The sequence below is a fragment of the Colius striatus genome, chromosome 1 (genome assembly GCF_028858725.1).
Source record: "Colius striatus isolate bColStr4 chromosome 1, bColStr4.1.hap1, whole genome shotgun sequence".
NCBI classification, from domain to species: Eukaryota; Metazoa; Chordata; class Aves; order Coliiformes; family Coliidae; genus Colius; species Colius striatus.
The window spans coordinates 193,600,421-193,621,219 of NC_084759.1; the positions used below are offsets into that span (position 1 = coordinate 193,600,421).

General features: G+C 36.0%; 1 protein-coding gene across 3 annotated transcripts in view; it reads left to right on the forward strand.

Annotated features, from left to right (window-relative positions):
• ORC5 (origin recognition complex subunit 5) overlaps positions 1 to 20,799 on the forward strand; it is a 71,538-nt gene that overhangs the window by 15,802 nt on the left and 34,937 nt on the right. For all 3 annotated transcript variants that reach the window (XM_061989084.1, XM_061989101.1, XM_061989093.1), the window contains exons 6-13: positions 21 to 132; positions 449 to 579; positions 4,851 to 4,899; positions 5,458 to 5,548; positions 7,710 to 7,762; positions 9,894 to 10,006; positions 12,753 to 12,800; positions 18,012 to 18,122. In XM_061989084.1, coding sequence (XP_061845068.1) covers positions 21 to 132; positions 449 to 579; positions 4,851 to 4,899; positions 5,458 to 5,548; positions 7,710 to 7,762; positions 9,894 to 10,006; positions 12,753 to 12,800; positions 18,012 to 18,122 — 708 coding nt within the window. The remainder of the gene's footprint in view (positions 1 to 20; positions 133 to 448; positions 580 to 4,850; positions 4,900 to 5,457; positions 5,549 to 7,709; positions 7,763 to 9,893; positions 10,007 to 12,752; positions 12,801 to 18,011; positions 18,123 to 20,799) is intronic.

Sequence of the window (20,799 nt, forward strand, 5' to 3'; positions counted from 1 at the left end):
TTTTATTTTATCCTGTGTAGACTGACAGAAATGTTACTGTTGTCCTGCTCAGTGAAATAGTATGGGAACTGTTCCGTCCAAATATTGGATGCTTTGAGCCATTCACCTTGTATTTTCCTGACTACAGCATAGGTAAACAAATTCTTCAATCTGCTTCTTGGGGGATTGAATAGTACTTTGTCAAACAACATCCAAGTGTTTTTCCCATATTTACAGCATGACTTTTACAGAATTTGGAACATGTAATAGCTACTGGAATGCAAAAATCTATATTCACACAATCTCTAAAAGACTTATCTTTATCCACTTCACAAAACATCTCAAAATAACATTTCAGTTCCACTGTATGTGCTAATTCTTTTAATTAGTAGTAGTTTTTGGTGAGTTTTAATTTTTTTTAGGGATGATTACAGTTTGTAATAAGCAAAAATTGTTTTTATTTAAACAGGGCATCTGCAGAAGATCCTATCTCAGAGTCATCCCCCAGATTATTCTGCGGATTTCTATGCTGCATATATCAATATTCTACTTGGTGTCTTCTACATGGTCTGTAGGGACCTCAAAGAACTTCAGCATCTGGTGAGATGAGCTCCTTTAGAGCTGCTTTGCTTCCAGGCGTTTTTTGCCAAATGAGCTCTGAAAGTCTAGATATGTTTTGAATGTGAACAGAGAGAAAATAATAGAATAGTTTGGGCTGGAAAGGATCTTTAAAGGTCACCTAGTCCAACTCTCCTGCACTGAGCAGGATCATCTTCACAGAATCACAGTATCTTAAGGTTTGGAAGGGACCTTGAAACATCATCTAGTCCAACCGCCCTGTGAGAGCAGGACCTCCTAGAGTAGGTCACACCGGAACTCATCTAGATCAGCATGCTCAGAACCATGTCTAACCTGACCTTAGATGTTTCCAGGAATGAGGCATTTAACACCTCTCTGAGCAACCTGTTCCAATGTTTCACCACCCTCAGCATACAAAATTTCTTCCTTATGTCTAGTTGGAATGTACCCTCTTAGGAATGTGTTAGCTCAAAATAAACTTTCCTTAAAAATCCATGACAAAAGTTACATCAGTTTTGGTGGCTGCAAACTGAAGCCGTTCCTCAATGTCAGAGAGTGACTGAGAAGACTAGGCTACCTATTTTCACCTGTTGGGATAAGGAGATTAATGTGATGAAACATTTTATGCTTGCTGCTTATAGTAGAAACAACCACTGCAGCCGCATTAAGTTTTGAGGAACAACTCCATTACAGTCTTGGTTAATGATTTGTTGTTGTTGTGATGGTTACAATTCAGTCAGAGGGAGTAGTAGTTATGATTTTACTCTTTCAAGCAATGGTAGGCTTCACTGTGTGTCATTTCAAGTTCTTTTTACATACGGTTATGTGACTTTACACTTATTGCTACCTTCCTGCTCACATGAACTTCTGCAATCTCTAAATATCCTTCTATTGTATCAGTTACCTGGACTGTGCAGTGCAATGCCTTCAACATTTGAAGTGATAACTTCAATTACGTGTTCTTAGCATGTCCAACCTCAAGCACTGTTGTTTCTCATCTTTATTAAATGTAACTTGCCACACAACATTCTTTATACTTCAAATTTATGAGAAATTAACTTATCTTAAAACATTAAGTTTCTCATTCGATTTGCCTCCTACAGAAGGTTTTAAGGCAACCAAGGTGCTACAAGCCCGACTTGTTGCATGATTCTAGAGAAACATATCATATTGATTGGACTCAAAGGCCTCGAGAAGCAAAGCACTTGACATGTTTTCAATGTCTTACAAAGTTAAAAATAAAATAGGGTAACTCAAATTTCCTGCAATTTAGTCATGCCTGTAGGAACAAAAATACAATGAAAATATTTGGAAAAAGGAGTTTTAACCATATATCAATTGAAGAATGTGTTGGCAAACAAACTAACAGAGGAAATTTACTAGATGATAAAAATGACTTGCATAAGAAAAGCTGAAGAGTAGTAACAATTTTTAGCTCATATTATTGTTTGAAGAAATTCAGCAGGTTTGAAGCGATCAGTGGTTATGGCCAATGAACAAGTTAATGCTTCGGAGATGATCTGAATGTTCTGCCTGCATTTCTATTAGGAAAATGTAGCTAAACTTTAGCTGAACTTACCTGTTAACTATACAGGTTTTGTTTAAATTACTAAAATCCAATGGGCACATACGTAGAAACATGGGTCACAGTTCTTTTAGACACATACTTGAATGTCTCTGTTTATGAGAGTAATTTCATTAGTTTTAGATGCAGTATATGTGTGTGAAATACCAAAATAATGAATCATAGAATCACAGAGTGGGAGGGGTTGGAAGGGACCTTAGGAGATCATCTCGTCCAACTCCCCCACAGAAGCAGGTCCACCTAGATCAGGTCACACAGGAACATGTCCAGGCGGGTCTTGAAGACCTCCAAGGAAGGAGACTCCACACCCTCCCTGGGCAGCCTGTTCCAGGGCTCCGTCACCCTCACAGTGAAATATTTTTCCTTACGTTTAAATGGAACTTTTTGTGTTCCAGCTTCATCCCATTACCCCTTGTCCTGTTGCCAGATACAATAGAAAAGAGGGATGTCCCAGCCTCCTGAGACCCACCATTTAGATATTTGTAAATATTAATAAGATCTCCCCTCAGTCTCCTCTAGATTAAGCAGCCCCAGTTCCCACAGCCTTTCCTGATATGAAAGATGTTCCAGTCCCCTGATCATCTTGGTGGCCCTGTGCTGGACTCTCTCCAGAAGTTCTCTGTCCCTCTTGAGCTGAGGAGCCCAGAACTAGACACAGGACTCCAGGTGAGGCCTCACCAGGGCAGAGTAGAGAGGGAGCAGAACCTCCCTTGACCTGCTGCCCGCAGTCTTCTTGATGCATCCCAGGATGCCATTTGCCTTCTTGGCCACGAGGGCACATTACTGGCTCGTGTTTAGTTTATTATCAATGAAGACTCCCAGGTCTCTCTCTGCAGAGTTGCTCTCCAGCAGGTCAATCTCCAGCCCGTACTGGTGTGTGGGGTTGTTCCTTCCCAGCTGCAGGACTCAGCACTTTTCCTTGTTGGACCTCATGAGGTTCCTCTCTGCCCAACTCTTAAGCCAGTTGAGATCCCCCTGAAAGGCAGCACAGCCTTCTGTTTGTGAAATGAAAACATTTATGTAACTGGACTCCAAATTCTTTTAGTGCTTGACAAATGTCTAGTGTAGAAGGTAATGACAGACAAATACAACTTTCTGTAGGCTTCTGAGCAACTCATAGTGTTTAATATAGACTCTAAATGTAAAGGTTATGATGTATGATTATTAATAATACATTCTGGAATTGGATTTATGTGTGGAAGTTATTGCATTGAGTTCTGTATACTAGCACAGAGATGTAATAAGGTACAGTAGGACAAAAGGAGAATGAAATGTAAGGATTGTTATTGTACAATTTTCTGTGTGATACTGATTTAACCATTTTAGGAAAACAGTCTAGATTACAGTCCTGTCAAAAATTTCTCAATCTCACCTTAGGCAAAAGTAGTTCATTTAGATGTGGAATGTGTTAGCAAGTTTTTTTTCGGTTTGTTTTTTTTCTTAATTTCTGATTGATTGTGGGTAAGTATGTGTGGCCTACTTTTGAACACACTGAGCTGTTCCTGGAATGGAAAGTTTTGTCTGAAAATGGGGTAAAAAATGTTAATAAAAACATTTTTATCGCATTTATATTGGGTACATCCTCAGTAAATTTGCAGATGATAAAGAGCTGGCTGAGAATGTTGATCTACTTGAGGACAGGAAGGCTCTTCAGAGGCTGGAATGATGGCCTGAGGCCAGCTGTATGAGTTTCTACAAGGCCAAGTGCCAGGTCCTGCACTTGGTTCACAACCCCAGGAAACGTTACAAGCATGAGGCAGAGTGGCTGGAAAGCTGTCCTGCAGAAAAGAGCCTGAGTATGTTGGTTGACAACTGGCTAATTGTGAGCCAGCAGTGTGCCAGGGTGATCAATGGCATTGTGGCTTGTATTAGCAATAGTTTGGCCAGCAGGACCAGAGAAGTCATTATACTCCTCCTGTACTTGGAACTGGTGAGGTCACACCTCAAATACTGTGTTCAGTTTTGAGCCCCTCACTACAAGAAGGACACTGAGGTGCTGGAGCATGTCCAGAGATGGACCATGGAGCTGGTGAAGGATTTAGAGAAAAAACCTTATGAGAAGTGACTGAGGGAACTGGAGAAGGGGACACTGAGTGGAGACATGATCACTCTATACTTACTTGAAAGGAGGTTGTAGTGAGGTGGGGGTTGGTGTCTTCTCCCAAATAATGAGTGATGGGACAAGAGGGAATGGCCTCAAGTTGCACCAGGGGAGGTTTAGATGGGATGTTAGGAAGAACTTTTTCACTGGGAGGGTTGTTAGACGCTGGAACAGTCTGCCCAGGGAGGTAATAAAGTCACAGTCCCTAGAGATATGTAAAAGATGTGTAGTTTTGGTGCTGAGGGACCCAATTTAGTGATGGGCTTGGAAATGTGAGATGAGTGATTGGACTTGATCTTGAAGATCTTTTCCAACCACAATGATTCTATGATATAATGTTTAATTAGTATGATGATTTGGATTTTTTTAAATGCAACCTCTGAGTACAGTAAACAGATTTTGCTGAGATCAAAACCAATTAACCTGTGATAAATTACACTCTAACCTATGGAAGTCTTATGATGTTTGGAAGCAAGCAGTGTAGTTATTGACTGAAAAATAATTCATTGATTTTGCAAAGTACCAAATGACACTGCATGCTGTATTCCGTAGTTAGAGCAAATAGCTAGTACCTTTTTAATATATTGTATTGTTTACTTTCTGTAGGCAGCACTCAATTTTTCTAAATACTGTGAACCTGTGGTCAGAGGAGAAGGTAAGCTTCTGTCTTTAATTTGAGCAGATGTGAGAGTGCAGGTGACCTCTTGTGGTTTTTGTGGAGGACTTTTGTGGAAATAGTCACTAGTTGTGACTATTTCTCTGGTCACAGCAGCATTGCTCATTTCAGTTGTGCCCAGTAGGGCAGCATTTGCAACAGGAGCAGTAGATGACATTTGATGGTGGTGGTTTATGGGAATGAGATGGAAATACTATGAAAACTTGCATTCTCTCTATATTTTTTTTTCTCCTCAGCCATCAGGGCTTCTGCAAAGTAGTGGAAAGTAATGCAAAGTAACTTCTCTGTCAAGGCCAAGAGGAAAAAAGAGCAGAAGTTCTGCCAAACCGTCCCACAGTATCGGGATATCCACAGAGAAAAGCCTTGCATGGTAGCACATGCTTGCAAATGGACGATGATGGTGCATCATCCTATTTTAGCATTTCAGAGTCAGGACGTTAGACTTTGTCATGCCTGTGATTGTTTAGGTGTCAGAGATAAGGGTTTTAGTGTTGTGTGAGTTAAATGTTTAACAGAGTGGATTCTGGCTTGGTGCAGCAAATGAACGCGACACCCGCAAGCTCTGGAAAAACATTGAACCTCATTTGAAGAAGGCAATGCAGACTGTTTATCTCCGGGAAATATCCAGGTAATTTGAGGGGTGAGAGCTTGTTTGTTTTGTTGATGTTGCTGGTTTTCCTCTCTTAACGCATATTCTCTCAGTTGCATTTCATGACTAGTGTTTCTTTTTTGCTAAATAAAATATTTTTTCTAATGTGAGTTTCCCTCTTGACATACAGTGTTAGAAATAGAGTAAAGAAAATGGGATTTGTAGCATGTAAAATATTTAATAAGTAGTGACACCAGTTTTTGTTCTCTCCTTCTCTGATGATAGTGCAGATAGATCCATTTTCCATCATGTATGAAACTGCCAAGCATGAGAATCCATCTCCAAAATATACAGAAGCAGTTTAAAACCTACTTGTAAAGTTGACTTGACAGACTCTGTCTGTACCAAGGATGCATGCAAGCCTCAAAATCCTTATGAGATGTTACAGATTTTGAACATCTGTGTTCTTTGGCTTTTTTAGTAGAGCTAGGTTTATATGCTTACTATGCTTTCTGACTTTCTTTTCTTGTCCAAGGGCAGAGTTTTCCTTATACAGAATTATTATTTGTGACAGTATTGAAAGCTTGTGTCCTGCTAATGGGCTGAGTTTCTCTTCATTTTAGGTCACTTGTTTGTTTCTTAAGTTAGCAGACTGCTAGAAAAAAGGTGGTGGCTTTTATTTTTAATGGTAGTAATTGACTTAGGTGTAATGTTTTCTCCATCTTTAAGATGAGTGATTCTGATGTTGCACCATATATAAAGAGATCATTCAATAGTGTTTGGTTTCTTTCTCTTGATAAAAATGTTATGATTTATTTCCTTTAAATTTCTTTCCATTGAGGCTGTAGAGTGTTCTGCTGAGTAAACCTGGGTGTATAGTAGAAGTCTTTGCTAAATGTTTCAGCAAGTGATCGTTCCTTCAAAAAGAGAATTGATTTTACTCCATATGTGCCAGACGTCACTGTACAATGAGGAGTTTTTCTGTTTGCCTCAAATATGTATTTGTAATCAATATTGATCTTTATTACACAGTCTACTCTGACTTCTTATATGGTGTAATTGCCTACTCTAATTATGATGTAAAATAAGATTAAGATATAAGATAGCTTATGAATTGTTTACCAATAACTAGATTTCCCTTTTTACAGTTTTCTTTGATTATAGATTTGAACTTCTCTGTTTTTTAAATTATAAATTTCAGCTTTCTTTGTAGTAGTGCCAAGATTTACCTCTATACCAATGAATGCTTGAGGAATTAAAATGACAACATCAGTTGTTCTGTCCACAGAACTTTAATTACTCTGGGCATTTCTTCATGCTGTAAATTATAGCGGTAGAACTTTGCTGTCAGCTGTTGTGTTACCTGAACTGAGATGGAAATGAAACTTTTTTTTTCCTAACTGTAAAATAGCCATTGGATAAAAACTTTACTTATTTATAACTTGGTTGATTATTCATTATAACTGGAGTATTATGTCAGCTCTCATTTTCATAAGTTTAATGGCACATGGCTGATAAAAGCTGTTCATAAAGATCTTAAAACAAAAGCACTGATACTGTAACAAACCTGTGTTTGTTATCTCCCTGTGGTATACAAAATGATCTAAAATCATGACATTTCTAACAATGTTGTTCCTTAAGGGAAGTTTTAAAAACTTCCTTTTTTGTGATTTTTTTGGTTTGATGGGTTTTATTTTGCTACTGTTTAGGAGAACACCAAACTACTTGCAGACATTTTTCACTGAAAAAATGATTCATCTTGATGTCTTCAAAGTTTTTCAGTGAAGAATATGAATATTGCTTTGTTTGTTTACATAGACTTCCAAACTACATTATGAAGTCAATATGACATTGTTCTCACTAGCATAAATAGCAGATTAAAAAAAAACCCAAAACTATCAGTGTTTTTTACTCTTTATCCAATTATACATTGTTCTTGAAACTTGGAATGCTATTGCTATTCACTTACTGGTGGTAGTTGGAAAGAAACTGGTATTTTGCAATTAGCTTGGACTCACATTTATACCTTAATACAGCATTATGTAACGTTTCTTTCTGCAGATTTTTTTTTTCAAATATGTGTAATTTGCACATTATTAAAACTTCAGTGTTAAAATGCACACATACCAAGCAGAGGATTTTTCTCTAAAAGGCTTAACAACTAGCTGGTCTTTATGTACTTGCATTATCTGTCTTCTAGCGCACAGTGGGAGCGCTTACAGCATGATGATGGAGAACCCGGTCAGCTGAAAGGTATGGGATACAGGAACTCTACGGGGACTTGTGATGGCCAATGTGTACTTCTCAGTTTGATCTGATCATTGTTACCTGAGAACAGGGGAACAAAATTATCTAGATGAGGCTACCTATTAGCAGTCAGTTACAGTTCAGGGAAATTGTGGTTTTTTGAGGTGTTCTACAAGGACTATTACTATTTTTTCCCCTAGAATATATCCTGGGAGTAATCTTTCCTAAGGTCCTTTGTGGGTAAAAGCAGATTTTTAAAATCAGTATTCCTTACGTAAGAATAGATGAAGAATGGATTGATCCCTGATTGTTAAACCTCTGCGAGCCAATTGGCAGAACTGTCTCAATAGGAAGAAGAGAATATTACACCTTATGTACTAGTGCACTGGATTAGCATGTTCCTAAACAAAACAGCTGTGTCCTGATTTCTTGTCAGAAAGAAATGTCAAAATTGCAAGAATTCTTTCTGTTCTTTCCTTGAAGAAGTAAAACATTATTGATTTTATACTTTTGATAGGTTTGAAAGTCAAATTTCAGTATCTCTCAGCCTTTATTTACAGCTTAGGAGAGAATGCTAAAACATTTTCCTGGTGATGTCAGTCAGTCGCGATCTTTTGACTAGTTTGTAGTTTTGGAACACTTTTTTCATATTTCTGTCATGATAAATAATCTTTATTTTAGATAGTAGATAAAATAACCACTTACTTTAGAAATGTCTTAAGATAATTAGAATCAGACTGTTTCCTTTATTTGCTTTTTGATCAGTAATGTTTTTACATTATTGACTAAAGGAATTTGATTCCTAATGTTCATAAACTCCCTCCTGTGCCCAGATGATTGTGAAATACTTTTGCACCTGCCAATCCCAAAAAGGGAGACCTTATTTAAAATGCATTTTCTAGTATCTTCAGGCATATGTAGTAGGAAAAGTTGTCTCCTTGGTAAACAGCATTTGATAATAACATACTTAAAAAGCAATTATAATAAATTTTACTGTGGATGTGAGTGAATAGTTCAGCACGTGATGCCATATTGTCAGACCAGAAGGAAGGACATGCAGATATTTCATTACTAAACTAAATTGTCTACATGTAAGAGTTTGTTTGGTGTTTCATTTCATAATTGACGTGATTGTAAATGAGACTGAAACTACTCTTCTTTTGTGCCTACATGAGAGAATGTTACTAGCCGTCATCTAGGATGCTTCTTATCACACTGAAAGCTCTGATTCCTAAAGATCAAGGAATTAAACGTGTTTTAAAATTATTTGAAGCATAAGAGTTTGGCTACTTCACAGAACAAGAAATTGTTGAAGTGAAAACCTGTAAGCAAAGAAGACACAAGAGAGACCGTTTTGTGGTCTCTCTAGTTAGACAGCTGATGAAGTAAGGTGGTTTGATCATCCTATTCGTATGCAAAAGCTGTGTTAAAAGAAGCGACTATGATGACAAGAATAAGGGCATGTAAAGGGAAGGAGTACAAAGTAAAAAGTAAAAAGAGGGAGGGAAGATACTAGACTGTAGTTCTTGTGTGGTTTAATATATGAGATTTTCATCTTAATGAAGTGTCCATGTAGCAGGCTAGGTCAACTAGAACAAGTTTAAAATTTTGAAAATATTTTCTGGAGGAAATAAAATGGTGGCTAAAAATGGTGAGATTCTGAACTGTTTCTCAGAAGCGCAGTGCTGTTTCTGCACCATGCCAGCCCCATTCCTGGCTGAAGTTGTGTAGATTATCCCTGCGGTCTGAGTCCTGGAGAGATGTTTTGCTATTGTATTTAAATGCATCTCTTCATCTGCCCACTTTGACAGAAAAATTAATTTCTGTCAAAGTAGCCTGGATTTATTTATTTATTTTTAGGAACGGCAGACCTTAGTGACTTATGAATCTGAGATGAGTCCATAGAGATTTCAGAATGTTAGTTTTGTTTAGCTTCATGCTATTGCTTGGCCCTTCCCTGCTTGTGTATCTGAAAATGAGGCTGAGAAAGTAGCCATATTCATTTAGTTATGAGAGTGAAACAGGAGAAGAACAATGTAAACAAATCTAATTCGAGGCTTGTGAATGTTTAGATTGGATTTCGGTGATACTTACAGTGTTAATTCACTGACTCATAAACTGTTCATTTGTTTTACAGGCCTTTCTGCACATACACATGTGGAGCTTCCTTATTACTCCAAATTTCTTCTAATAGCTGCTTACCTTGCCTCCTACAATCCTGTTAGGACAGATAAGAGATTCTTTCTTAAGGTAATGAGACTTTTTAATTTATTTTTTTTAGTGCTGCTTACTGGATTCCTGCGGACTGAGTTTCCTGGTTTTGCTGTCAATCGCATATTGTGATTGGTAATGATCAAATATAGTCATTATTAATGTCTAATAAGCCCAACTTCCTTCACATGTTGTGATGTAGCACAAGTATTGTGCTTTGCTTTTTTAAGTTGGTACTTAAGCTCCGTTTAGTCAAGATTTTAGTAGAATGCCTGCAGTGTCCTTAGGTATAAGCCACATTTAAGTTTCTGAAGAAAGAAATCACAACTGGTTAGCCTTTAATGAGGTAAAATTACATAGTGTATTGTTAACTTATTTGTATGGTTCTAAGCTTCTGTAACAGAAATGTACAAACAGTTGTTTTTGCAGACGATGTGGTTCCATTTGTTGGCACGTTGTGTTTTAAGTAATGGTAGTGCCCATCTTAGGATGAACGTGTTGGCCCTCAGTACCAAATCACAGGCTAATCCTCATTTTCTGTATGTTCTTGCCATGTGTGAGTTTAATTTTATTTTTTTCTTTCTTTTTCCTTTGGGCTATGTTGTAGTCATACCGCAAATAAGTGCTATGGTGACATGGTTTGGAGTCTATCTCTTTCTTACCTAGGATCTTTGTGCTTCTCAAGCCTGCCTCATTGCATTGTTTTTGAAGGTCTTAATTTGACAAAATGTAGGTAGGAAGACAGGTATCAGAAAAGTATTTGGACAATTATGTTTTCTTTACATTTTACCACCTTCAAGGTCTTCTACAATATTACAGTATGTATATGCATATGTGTATAAATGTATGGTATTTGTGGTAGATGGGTGTGAAAACTGAAGAAAATCAGAACAAGACAAGTTTGTAAAGATGTACTTGTTCTCTTCTTCCCTCTTGAAAAAAAGTGTAGGAATGTGTCTTAGGAAGTTATTGCAGTTTCTAGTGATTATCCCCTTGGATGTTTATAGTTCAACTATGGGTTTCATGTTTATGGTATGATCTTATATTGAAAATTATAGGTTGCCCACCTTTCTTTCTAGCCCTTTCTAGAAGAGAGTGGAGGATTATTTGTAAGTGCGAATTGCCAAGTTTTCTTTATGGGCAACCTTTGTTCTTCTCACTTGGCCAAAGCAATTTCTTTGCAAGTGATTTGTTTTCTGAAGTAGTATTTTTGACCAGATTTTTCCATATCAGTCATGGAATTCAAACAGAAAAGCTTATAAGAGTCAAGTCAGTAAACCATACTATCAAAAAGCGCTAAATCTTTCTTGTTTGTGGTCACTGATCAACCTTCTCAAATTAATTTTTTCCTTTATCCTTTTTAGTATCTCCAAAATTTGTTTCTGTTCTTGCACATGAACCCCACAAACTTTCATTGAATAAACGGTAACTTCTAAGGTTTTTGAAGCAGGAACTCCAAAGGTTTTTGAATCAGTGATGCTAATTTTTCTTAATCATTGTTATTGAGGTGATGTTACCATTCTTGCTACATTTTTATCTGATGACATTTAGCCCATTTCCAGAGGCAAGACAGAAATATTACTTGCTGTCTCCAAATATATGCTATGTATTAATTGAATGAACTATTTTTTCTTTAGTCTGACAAATTATTTAAAGGTAACTTAAAGCCCTGTCTTATATCAAGCTCTTCATAAGTCATTCAAATAAAATATCATCTTGATTCAACTCAATATTGAAGTCCACAAATACTAAGTATGAGATTTTAATACTTAAAATGAAAAAAGCATTCCTTTGTTGGAGATTTTTTTTTTTTTGCCTGATTCATTGACCATGTTTATAAAGGTATACTTAAAGTATGCTTCTCAAGGTTGTGGAAAAACTCAACAGGTGATATTTGGAGAAATAACACTTAACTATGTTTAAAGAATATTATTCTTGCACCTCTCCATGAGCTTACACATTATTCTTTACATCTCTCTTCGCATTTAATGGTTTTTTTTTACTCACTCATTTGTAAAATCATCTGTATTATATTTGTGTCCTTGTCTTGGTCTCACATTTTCAATTGAGATCCAAGAACACTTGGTAATTTCTTTGGACAGTTCTTCCTTTCTTAAGGCTGCATAAAAAAGCTGTACCTTTTAAAATTATGCGTGGTTTTCTTTTTCTTTTCTTCTTCTTCTTTACTATTTATCTTTTAGCTCCTGCACCTTGAACTATGTGTTGTGTTGATTTACTTCCCAGTTATCATTCTACCAAATTGCAAACTATCAGAATTCTTAAATGGAGCTGATAAAAGATGAAAATTCAGATGGATTTAATGCATAGATATGTTTTTGAAATGAAGTGGCCATCATTCAAACTTCTCTGGAAAAAGAAATGACACATCTGTCTTTTTCATTAGATGATTGAGGGCAGGAGGAGGATGGTGGCATGAAGTCATATTAAAACTTCAGTTTTACTGCCTCTCCTCATCAGTCCCTGATTAGATCAGAAAAAATAATTATTCATGTCACTAAAAAGTATTAAGAGTACTGTTTTTTGTTCCTGCACTACTTTGGACACAATGCAGCAAAGATGTAAGAGAAATGTCATTTTAGGGCTTCTAGTAAGAAGGATTTCTGGTAACATCAGAGGCAAATACTAGAGGGATAGTAAAGAAACAGACCCAGAAATAAGTAATGCACAATTTTTTGTTGATGATATGGATTCTGTCTTTGATATAGAAGAAGCATATAATAATTTCATATAATATTTACTCTTGTCTCTTGTCTGTCATTTTCAGCATCATGGGAAAATTAGGAAGACCAACTTTATGAAAAAACATGAAAAGGTATATATTTTGTCTTTCTAAGCTGAATTTGACAGCAACCATTTTCTTTCTGTTGTACTGCTGGTTTTGTATTTTGTTTTGCCTCATTGTCTACTGTAGAAAAAACAGAGTTGCATAAATAACAAGTATTGGTTTATATGTTTTGTATGGTATGAGTTTCTGTATGATACACATTATTTCATTGGAATTTAGCTAGTTTTGTGTGTAACAACACATGCTTAATAAAGCCGGTTAAGGGACATCATACATGGAAGAGCCAAGTATCAGAATGTCTCAAAGTTAGAGTAGTAGGTGGTTAGTAGTTAAGTCTCTTTAATTCCCAGTGATGCAGTTAGGTATAAGAACTTAAGTTTGTCTGTTGAAGCTTGGAAACTTTGCACTTCTGTCTGTTCTTGAGAATTTGTTAGACTGTTAACTAACCTTTTCATTCTCACAAATAGCTAAATATCATTTGAGTTCAGTGAATATCAGTTGAGTTCAGATACCAGTTTTTACTGACACGGTGACATGGAGATGGAAAAATGAATAAAACTTTAACGTTTATAACTCATTGACTTATTTTTAAACCCCTAAATCTAGAGCAGTACAGACAGCACTAAGTCCCTGCCTCAACAATCATTATATCCTTTTGTTCTCTATACTACAGGCAATGTAAATAATGAGAAAAATTTTAATATGATACTTAGCCTAATAGTCCTTTGCTTCCCATCCATTTTTTAGTCCTTGGCTACCTGAAGACTTTTTTCCAAGTTTTCTTACTTCTGTGGGGGCATGTTTTTTTCATGTAGAAATACACCTGATCTTACTTTTACTTCAGTGTGCAATATGTTGCACTGCTTGGTAGATATTTATGTAAATTCAAGCAGAGGGGTTGGACTAGATGATCTTTCGAGCTGTCTTTCAACCCTTAAGATTCTGTGATTCTGTGTTCTGTATATATAGACCTTGTGTGTGTTTTGGCCCTGGCACATGGTCTCCTGAGAACTTCCAGAGCATTTAATTATTTTCAGGACTGCTTTCTTGAAATACCTCCACATCTTAATTAGTCAATAAATTTTTAGTAGAAGGAATAATTACTGTATCTTAGACCAAGATGTTCTTTCCTTGCATCCTCTGCAGGAAAGGTATCTTGTTTTATTTGCTCTTGGAAATAGATTTTGAATTTGAATGATGAGATGAGAACAACTAGGGAGATGGGAACTGCTGGGAATGTGAAAGAAAGGGGAAAACAGACTTGATGAAGAAATACCAAGGTCATGATCACCTTAACTGTACCGTAGAGCTTGTTATCTTGAGTCATTGTTTAAGTTAAATGTACTTGTGTCTCAGCTCACCACTTAGTGTTCAGAAGTGCCTGCATTAATGGTAAATTGGTTTTCATTTTATTATTGTTCCTGCAGCAAACTAAATGCTACTGAGTAGGTAGAAACAGAACAGAGGGAGGTACTAAGGAAAGAGCTGTAGATGAGATAATTCAAACAAGTGTAATGTAAACAAAATGAATGGTCAAGAAGACAAGTAAGATTTCAGATACTTTAATTCCAGTTCCTTTAATTTTTTGTTTTGTAGATTTTACATTTACCCCACACCCCAAACATTGAACTCTGAAAGCATGATTAGACACATGTGCAGTTAAAGAAGCTTGGTTTGTTGTCCAACTGTAACAAGTAACTTGCATAATCAGGAAAGACTTCTAAGACTGCAAATTATCTAATTCTTGGATCTCTTTGCTGTATTAAAAATCAGTGTTCCTTTGAAGAAAAAGAGAAATTAATAATGCTTGTAAATCAAATATAGTTAATGTAAAATATCTCCTGAGTTGACAGTGTTACATTAAATATTGATTGCATGCAAGAAACAGGGGTATGTCTTAGGGATTAATGAACAGGGTGGAACTTGATAGTGTTCCAAGAGTGCTTTTGCTTCCAATTACAGAGACTGGTTCTCTGCTTATGTGTCACTTCATAGTTTATAGATAAGGACCCTTTTGCTGTAATTATTGATACTAGTAACTGAAAGTGCTTGTGGGTCAGAGTACAGTCTGGTTTTGAAAATATTTTTGAGGCATGATAGCTGTGATAGTGGGTAACAGGACTGCAGGCCCTAAGGATCTTCCAAATCTACGTTCCTGTTACTATTCTGTAAACTTTGTAAGTATTTGCACAGAGATACAGTCACCCAGATGCAAAATTATATATTTTAGTACTGTGATTCTGTGGTGAGGGAAACTGAAATGTAGGGTTAAGGGATTACCTATGTACTGTTATAAATAAAGGCTCATTTGTTTAAATTGGTGTGACAGCATATATCAATATACCTTCCCTCAGAGAAGCTTGTCTACAGACTGATTTACAGATCAGATCCACCTAACCCCAAGAGAGTGCCTGCACCTAAGCTAGTTTCTTTTTATAGACAGTGCAGAGCTAGTCAATGCAGTCATTGGAGGGCAGGGTGTGATTTGTAGGTTCTACAGTCAGTCAGATGAATTGCACCAGAAACTGTATTGATTAGTTTTCTGCTTGCTGTAATGGGATCTTAGGGAGTTGTACCTACCTACTTGGTAGGAAGCTAACATTAGATGAAATAAATGCTTCCTCAAAAGTTTATGTACAGGCAGGATACAAATCTGTTTCTTGATTCTTAACTATTCAGTCCAGAAGATGTGGAGTTTAAATGTTGTGAATGAGGTGAAAAGAATTGTCATTCAATTCCCTTTTTACTAAGAACAGCAGAATTTATTGGGTTTCCTTGCATGATTATCCTGGAACAATGTTTTTCAACTAAGAGATCATCCTGGTAAAGCTCCTTTTGCAGGAATATGCCTCTTCAGACGTCAGTCTGTCAGTAATTCAAATCTATTATGTTTTTTATTGGAAAAGAATTTGTCTAGTGTATTTAATACAACTGCAGTCTAGAAATTTTTTTGTATTAGAATTCCTGCCTTACAGTTGAAGATAGATACTTCATTCCTATAGCAACCAGGGAAGTTCAGAAATGCTTTCTGTTAGAAGTGAGAGGTATAGTTTTGTCTTTAAGTAAAAAAGTTGAAAGTTGAAATTTCAGCCAACTGAGGTCAAGGACTTTCTCTCTTTTGTAGTAATTGAGTTTGGGTTAATCTTTTTACTCTTTAAAGAATGCTTTTGGTTTCATTCTAGTTTGTGAAGTTTTGGAATGTGAATATATGGCTTGAAGTTGTGGGATGGTGAAAGACTCAGGCCAGTTAGACAATGAGCATATGAAACTGATGCCCTAGATAAAAAGCATAAGCACAGATAGTGGCAACTTGGGGACAGGTCTTTTTTGGATGAGTGTATTGCCAAGGTACAAAGATGATAAAGGGGACAGTGAGTTAATTTGATGGCTATAAAACTTTTTGAAAAATTTTTCTGCATGTGGAAGGTATTTTTGTTTTGAAGGGAGCCGAGGGGTCCCTTGGATATTTATAAACTCTGTCCTGTGTAGCATTCTGCCTTAGATCCTTGCAGAAGATTTAGAAAAGTCTTATTCTTTCCTGTGTTCTGTTTGGAGGAATTTCTAAACCATTCCTATTCTTCCAGGAATTTTTTTTCTGTCAAAGAAATAAAAATGTAGTGCTTCTCCTAAAAATTTTGCTCCCTTAGAATTATCTCTTCTGACTTTTCCAGATAAAATTGTTTCTCTCAAGTAATTTGAAACTTAAACATAACATTTTAAGCAGAGAGCTGATAATATTGAAAGAAACTTGTAAATTAACTGTATACTAAGCACAGCTTCAGCGTTTACTACCTGCTAGTTGTGCTTGCTAGCTGCTTGTGCACATATTTTAATGACTGTATGTTTGGCTTTTTCTGTTGTTAATAAAGAATATGCTTCACAGAACTAGCATGTTCAGAGCAAAAGGGCAGGTGATTATACAGTTCATAACTTACATCATACTGCGTTCTGACCAGTGGTGCCTTTGCTAAAGTTGACTCTATATTTCCATTATTTCCATATTGACTCCGTATTTCCATTATTTTTCACTTTGCTTTCTTTATTGGTCAAGAGGTAGCTTTAGGGACACCTCCTGGCTAAAAACTGGAAATGTGTTGGAAAAGCTAAAACGTGTGTTGGAAATACCTTTTAGTTTTGCTGAAGAAATAAGTGGTTTTGTTTCACTTAGAACTAACACCACAGAGGTGCTGGCGGTGTTTGAGAGGTGTTCCTTCCCAGAGGCATTTTGAAACAAACTTTCTTTTGAAATTCATCTGATCTGCTCTGCTAGTAAGAACAAATCAATGTATACTACAGAAAAAGGAAACAATGTTAAAGGAGAGAGAATGAAACATAAACTTAAAAGGAAACAAGTATTTTCTTTGCTAGAACTTTTGATGATCTGGGTCAGGAGTAAAACTCTGTCATCCTAACAATGTTGCCTCAGTTTGTCCTATGCACTGTACTACTTTTTGTAAAATTGGTTATTTAACAAATATTCAACATTGAAAAATCAGAAACTCATGTTTCTGTGAATTCAATTGAATTCAATGTTACCACATACAATAACCTGTAACGCCTAAAATGTCCATCAAAGTCAGCTGGAGTGTGAAAGCCATTTGTATGGTGCCTTTTCAGAATTGAAATGCTAGTAAAATATTTGTCTTTGGTAAGAGAAACACGCAAAAGTATACTAAAAGTTGATTGGTTTTAAAGATTTATAAAAGCTGTTGTTCTGTTTCATGCAGTTTGTTGTAGGTGATGATGGATTATAGACTGATTGTAGATAATAGAATAAATCTAAACATTTAAATTTTTTTCATTAGCTAAATGGTCTGTGTACTTTTAGGAAGCCTAGCTTGTCTTACTGGTGATAAACTGTGAATAAAACTGGGCTCCTTGAGACTGACATAAAATGTAGTATTTCCTCTTTAATCCTTAGATTGGGCTGGGTAATCTAATGGAACAAGAACATCTGTAAATTGAGTGCTGGGAAATTTAGTATCAGATCCTTGTTATACCTCAGAAAATGTTACTGTTTATTTTGCAGTTTGAAGTCTTGCTGTGTTAAATAGAGCTCTAGGTCTATACTGTTATCTTGATCAATAAGCATGTATTCAGTGTTTTCTGTAGTATGTAAGTAGGTTGTATGAAAGACTTTTGTGAATTACAATGCCTCCTCAGAGACCAAAAAGATGTGAAAGTCCTGTGGAACTCAGGAAAGATCTGTTGGATTGAAATATCTTGTTTTTGTTGCAGACCAGCAATCACCTCCTTGGGCCAAAGCCATTTCCTCTGGACAGATTGTTAGCAATATTGTATAGTATTGTGGACAACAGAGTTGCTCCAACTGCAAATATATTTTCCCAGGTGAGTGTGCACTTACTTTTACTTCCTTTATTTCTTTTTCACTGTCTGGAATATTTGAAAAAATTTTACATTGTTTTTTGTAAGTCATCATTCTAACTAAATGTGATGAGGAAACAGGAATAACTTAAAAATTATTCTGAACCTTCATTTTATCTGTATTACTAGCTGTGAATTCAAGACTGTCTCTGTGTAATGGTCTGAAACCTAATAGCTACCTTTTTCCCAATCCCTGACTGTGATCTGTGTTGATTACTTACTTCCCACTGAAGTCTGTTAGCCTGTTTGCATTTCATGTTAAGTCTGTCCTGTAGCCAAAATTGTAATGCACGTTACAAAAACATAGTAGTGAAGAAGGATCAGATGGAAGAATAAGGTATTTACAGGTGAAAGGCATTTGCTGTGGTACATGTATCTTAGGGACAGTGTTTTTTTCATTTGGACCAGATGTATCTTGCAGAGGAGAGTCAGCATCTAGTTACAGTAGATGGCAGCAGAGCTATAGAGTTGAGTGGAATCGGGTAAATCTAGTGTTTTCTCTAGAGCTCTGGCTTTGTCAACTGTAAATACCTGTTCTATACAAAGTAAAGTTAATTTTTCATTGTCATCTTGATGCTTATACATTTCACGCCCACCTTAGAAGATCTCAGTTTCTTTTCTGCTTTCCTGTTGTACTTAGCTTTTACTTATAGAAACATTTTCTACCCCTGTTAGGTCTCAAATTTATCCAAGTTTTATCTAATTGTGATGTCTATGTTCATGTAAAGTTTGAGGGAACATACTCAAGACACATGAACAGCTAGCAAAATTTATAGCTCAACTTTGTAGAATAACCAGCCATAAACAGACATAAAATCATTCAACTGAGAAGCTTGAGAATTGTAGCACTTGATAATCATATGTGGATATATTTGTTAGTAGTGGTGGGGACCCGTGTGCTTTACAGATGCACTAGGCAACTTACACCTTCACATAATGTTTTCTGTCAAGCTGCTTCAGTTAAAAGTTACTGTATGATAAGAAATTATTAGACACCAACCTCAAAAATCTGTTAATGCAGCAATTATTACCTTGTAATTGGATGAGTGATTTTTTCAGTTTATAGTCTGTACCCCTTGAGAGGTCAATGAGCTTTCAGAAGTGTTCAGGAAGTGACTGAAGAAATTAAATTTAGACACATTTATGCATCCTGTAATTGTTTCTTGCTTTTTGCCTGTCCTCTCACGGCACCTCAGGAATTCACTGTGCTTTCAGAAGAGCTCTTGAGTATTTCAAAGCTATGTGAAGTTTCCTATGGGCAAATGCCATATGAAGCAGGCAGTTTCTGTGACCAGACTTTAGATGATAGTTGCGGGCTTGTAGCTACTTATGGCATCTGTGGAGTACAAAGAACCTAGAGACCTTAGTATTCATAAAAATGTATAGATTCAGCTACTTGTATCTATGGACTTTTTTCTAGTTAGTGTCAGACGGAGCCTGAGACAGTAGCTTTTTATGAACATTGTGTTGCATCTTTAATTCACTATACTGTGAAATTTTGTCAATGAAGTCTGTCAGTCAAGGTAGCAGTCACACCTCTTTACAGGGTGCTGGTTTGTGTTTTGCTCTAGGTAGTACTTTTTTTATTTGAGATATGATGTGTTGAAGATAAAACTGATGTGAATGTGCTATATAACAATTTTACAGTGTAGTTTCAAAATTAATATGTTTACGTATTTAACGTGCATTTCAGATGGGAGAACAAATGTCAGTATTCTAATGCACAGTTAAGTAGTAGTGAAGGCATAGTTTGTATCCGAAATGTAACTCCCCTTTAGACTAAGTTGCAGAATAAAGAAAAAAAAACCAATTGACTGCTTCCTCCTAATTTAGAGTGTACACTAGATGGCAGCGTTAGCAAACAATAGCTGTCAGTTATTTTGTTACATGTAGGGAGATTAAGCTATGAAGGTGTAGAAAGATGGTATTAAACTTTAACTAAATTAGGGCAAAGAAGTTGAAAGTAAATCTGTTTATACTGAAATAAAATTTTATGAACTCTCTCTTAAACATTTGAAATTATGAAAACAATTTTCCCATTAAACTCTTATTTTAAATTTATTTATTTTTATTCAAGTAACATAAAATACAACAGAATTTAAAGTAAACCTTGGAAGTAGTTTAATCAAGGCATAATATTTAGTTGCAATTTTTCCTTTAACGGACTGACACAAGGTATATTCCCCTGAATTTTGCCATTAGCTACTATATTTGAAAAATGTGTTTACAGAATAAAAATTTAGGACCTGGATTATGCTTAGCAGTATTGATACATTTTACTGTGAGATACCGCAAGCTTTTATTTTCTTGTTTGTGTCTATAGCATGGGAATAATTTTTTATTTGAGCAGAAGTTTAAAATGTTTTAAATCAAGTATTTGTCTCATCTGATTCAACATTAATTTTATGGGCTCTTTAATTTGTAAACTGAAAGGCTGTATATGAACCAAATAATTATTAATTCTTCCCATGTACTGTCAGAAAATAGCATGCCTTTGCTTTAAAGTTGATCAACAATCTGAGTCAAGATTCAAGAAGGACTAGCAGCTGCTTTAAGATCTGTCATGTTGCTGATTTTGTGGTATTTCTTATTGCTTCTTGTTTCTGTGCATAATTTCTATTCACATGAAAATTCTGGTTAT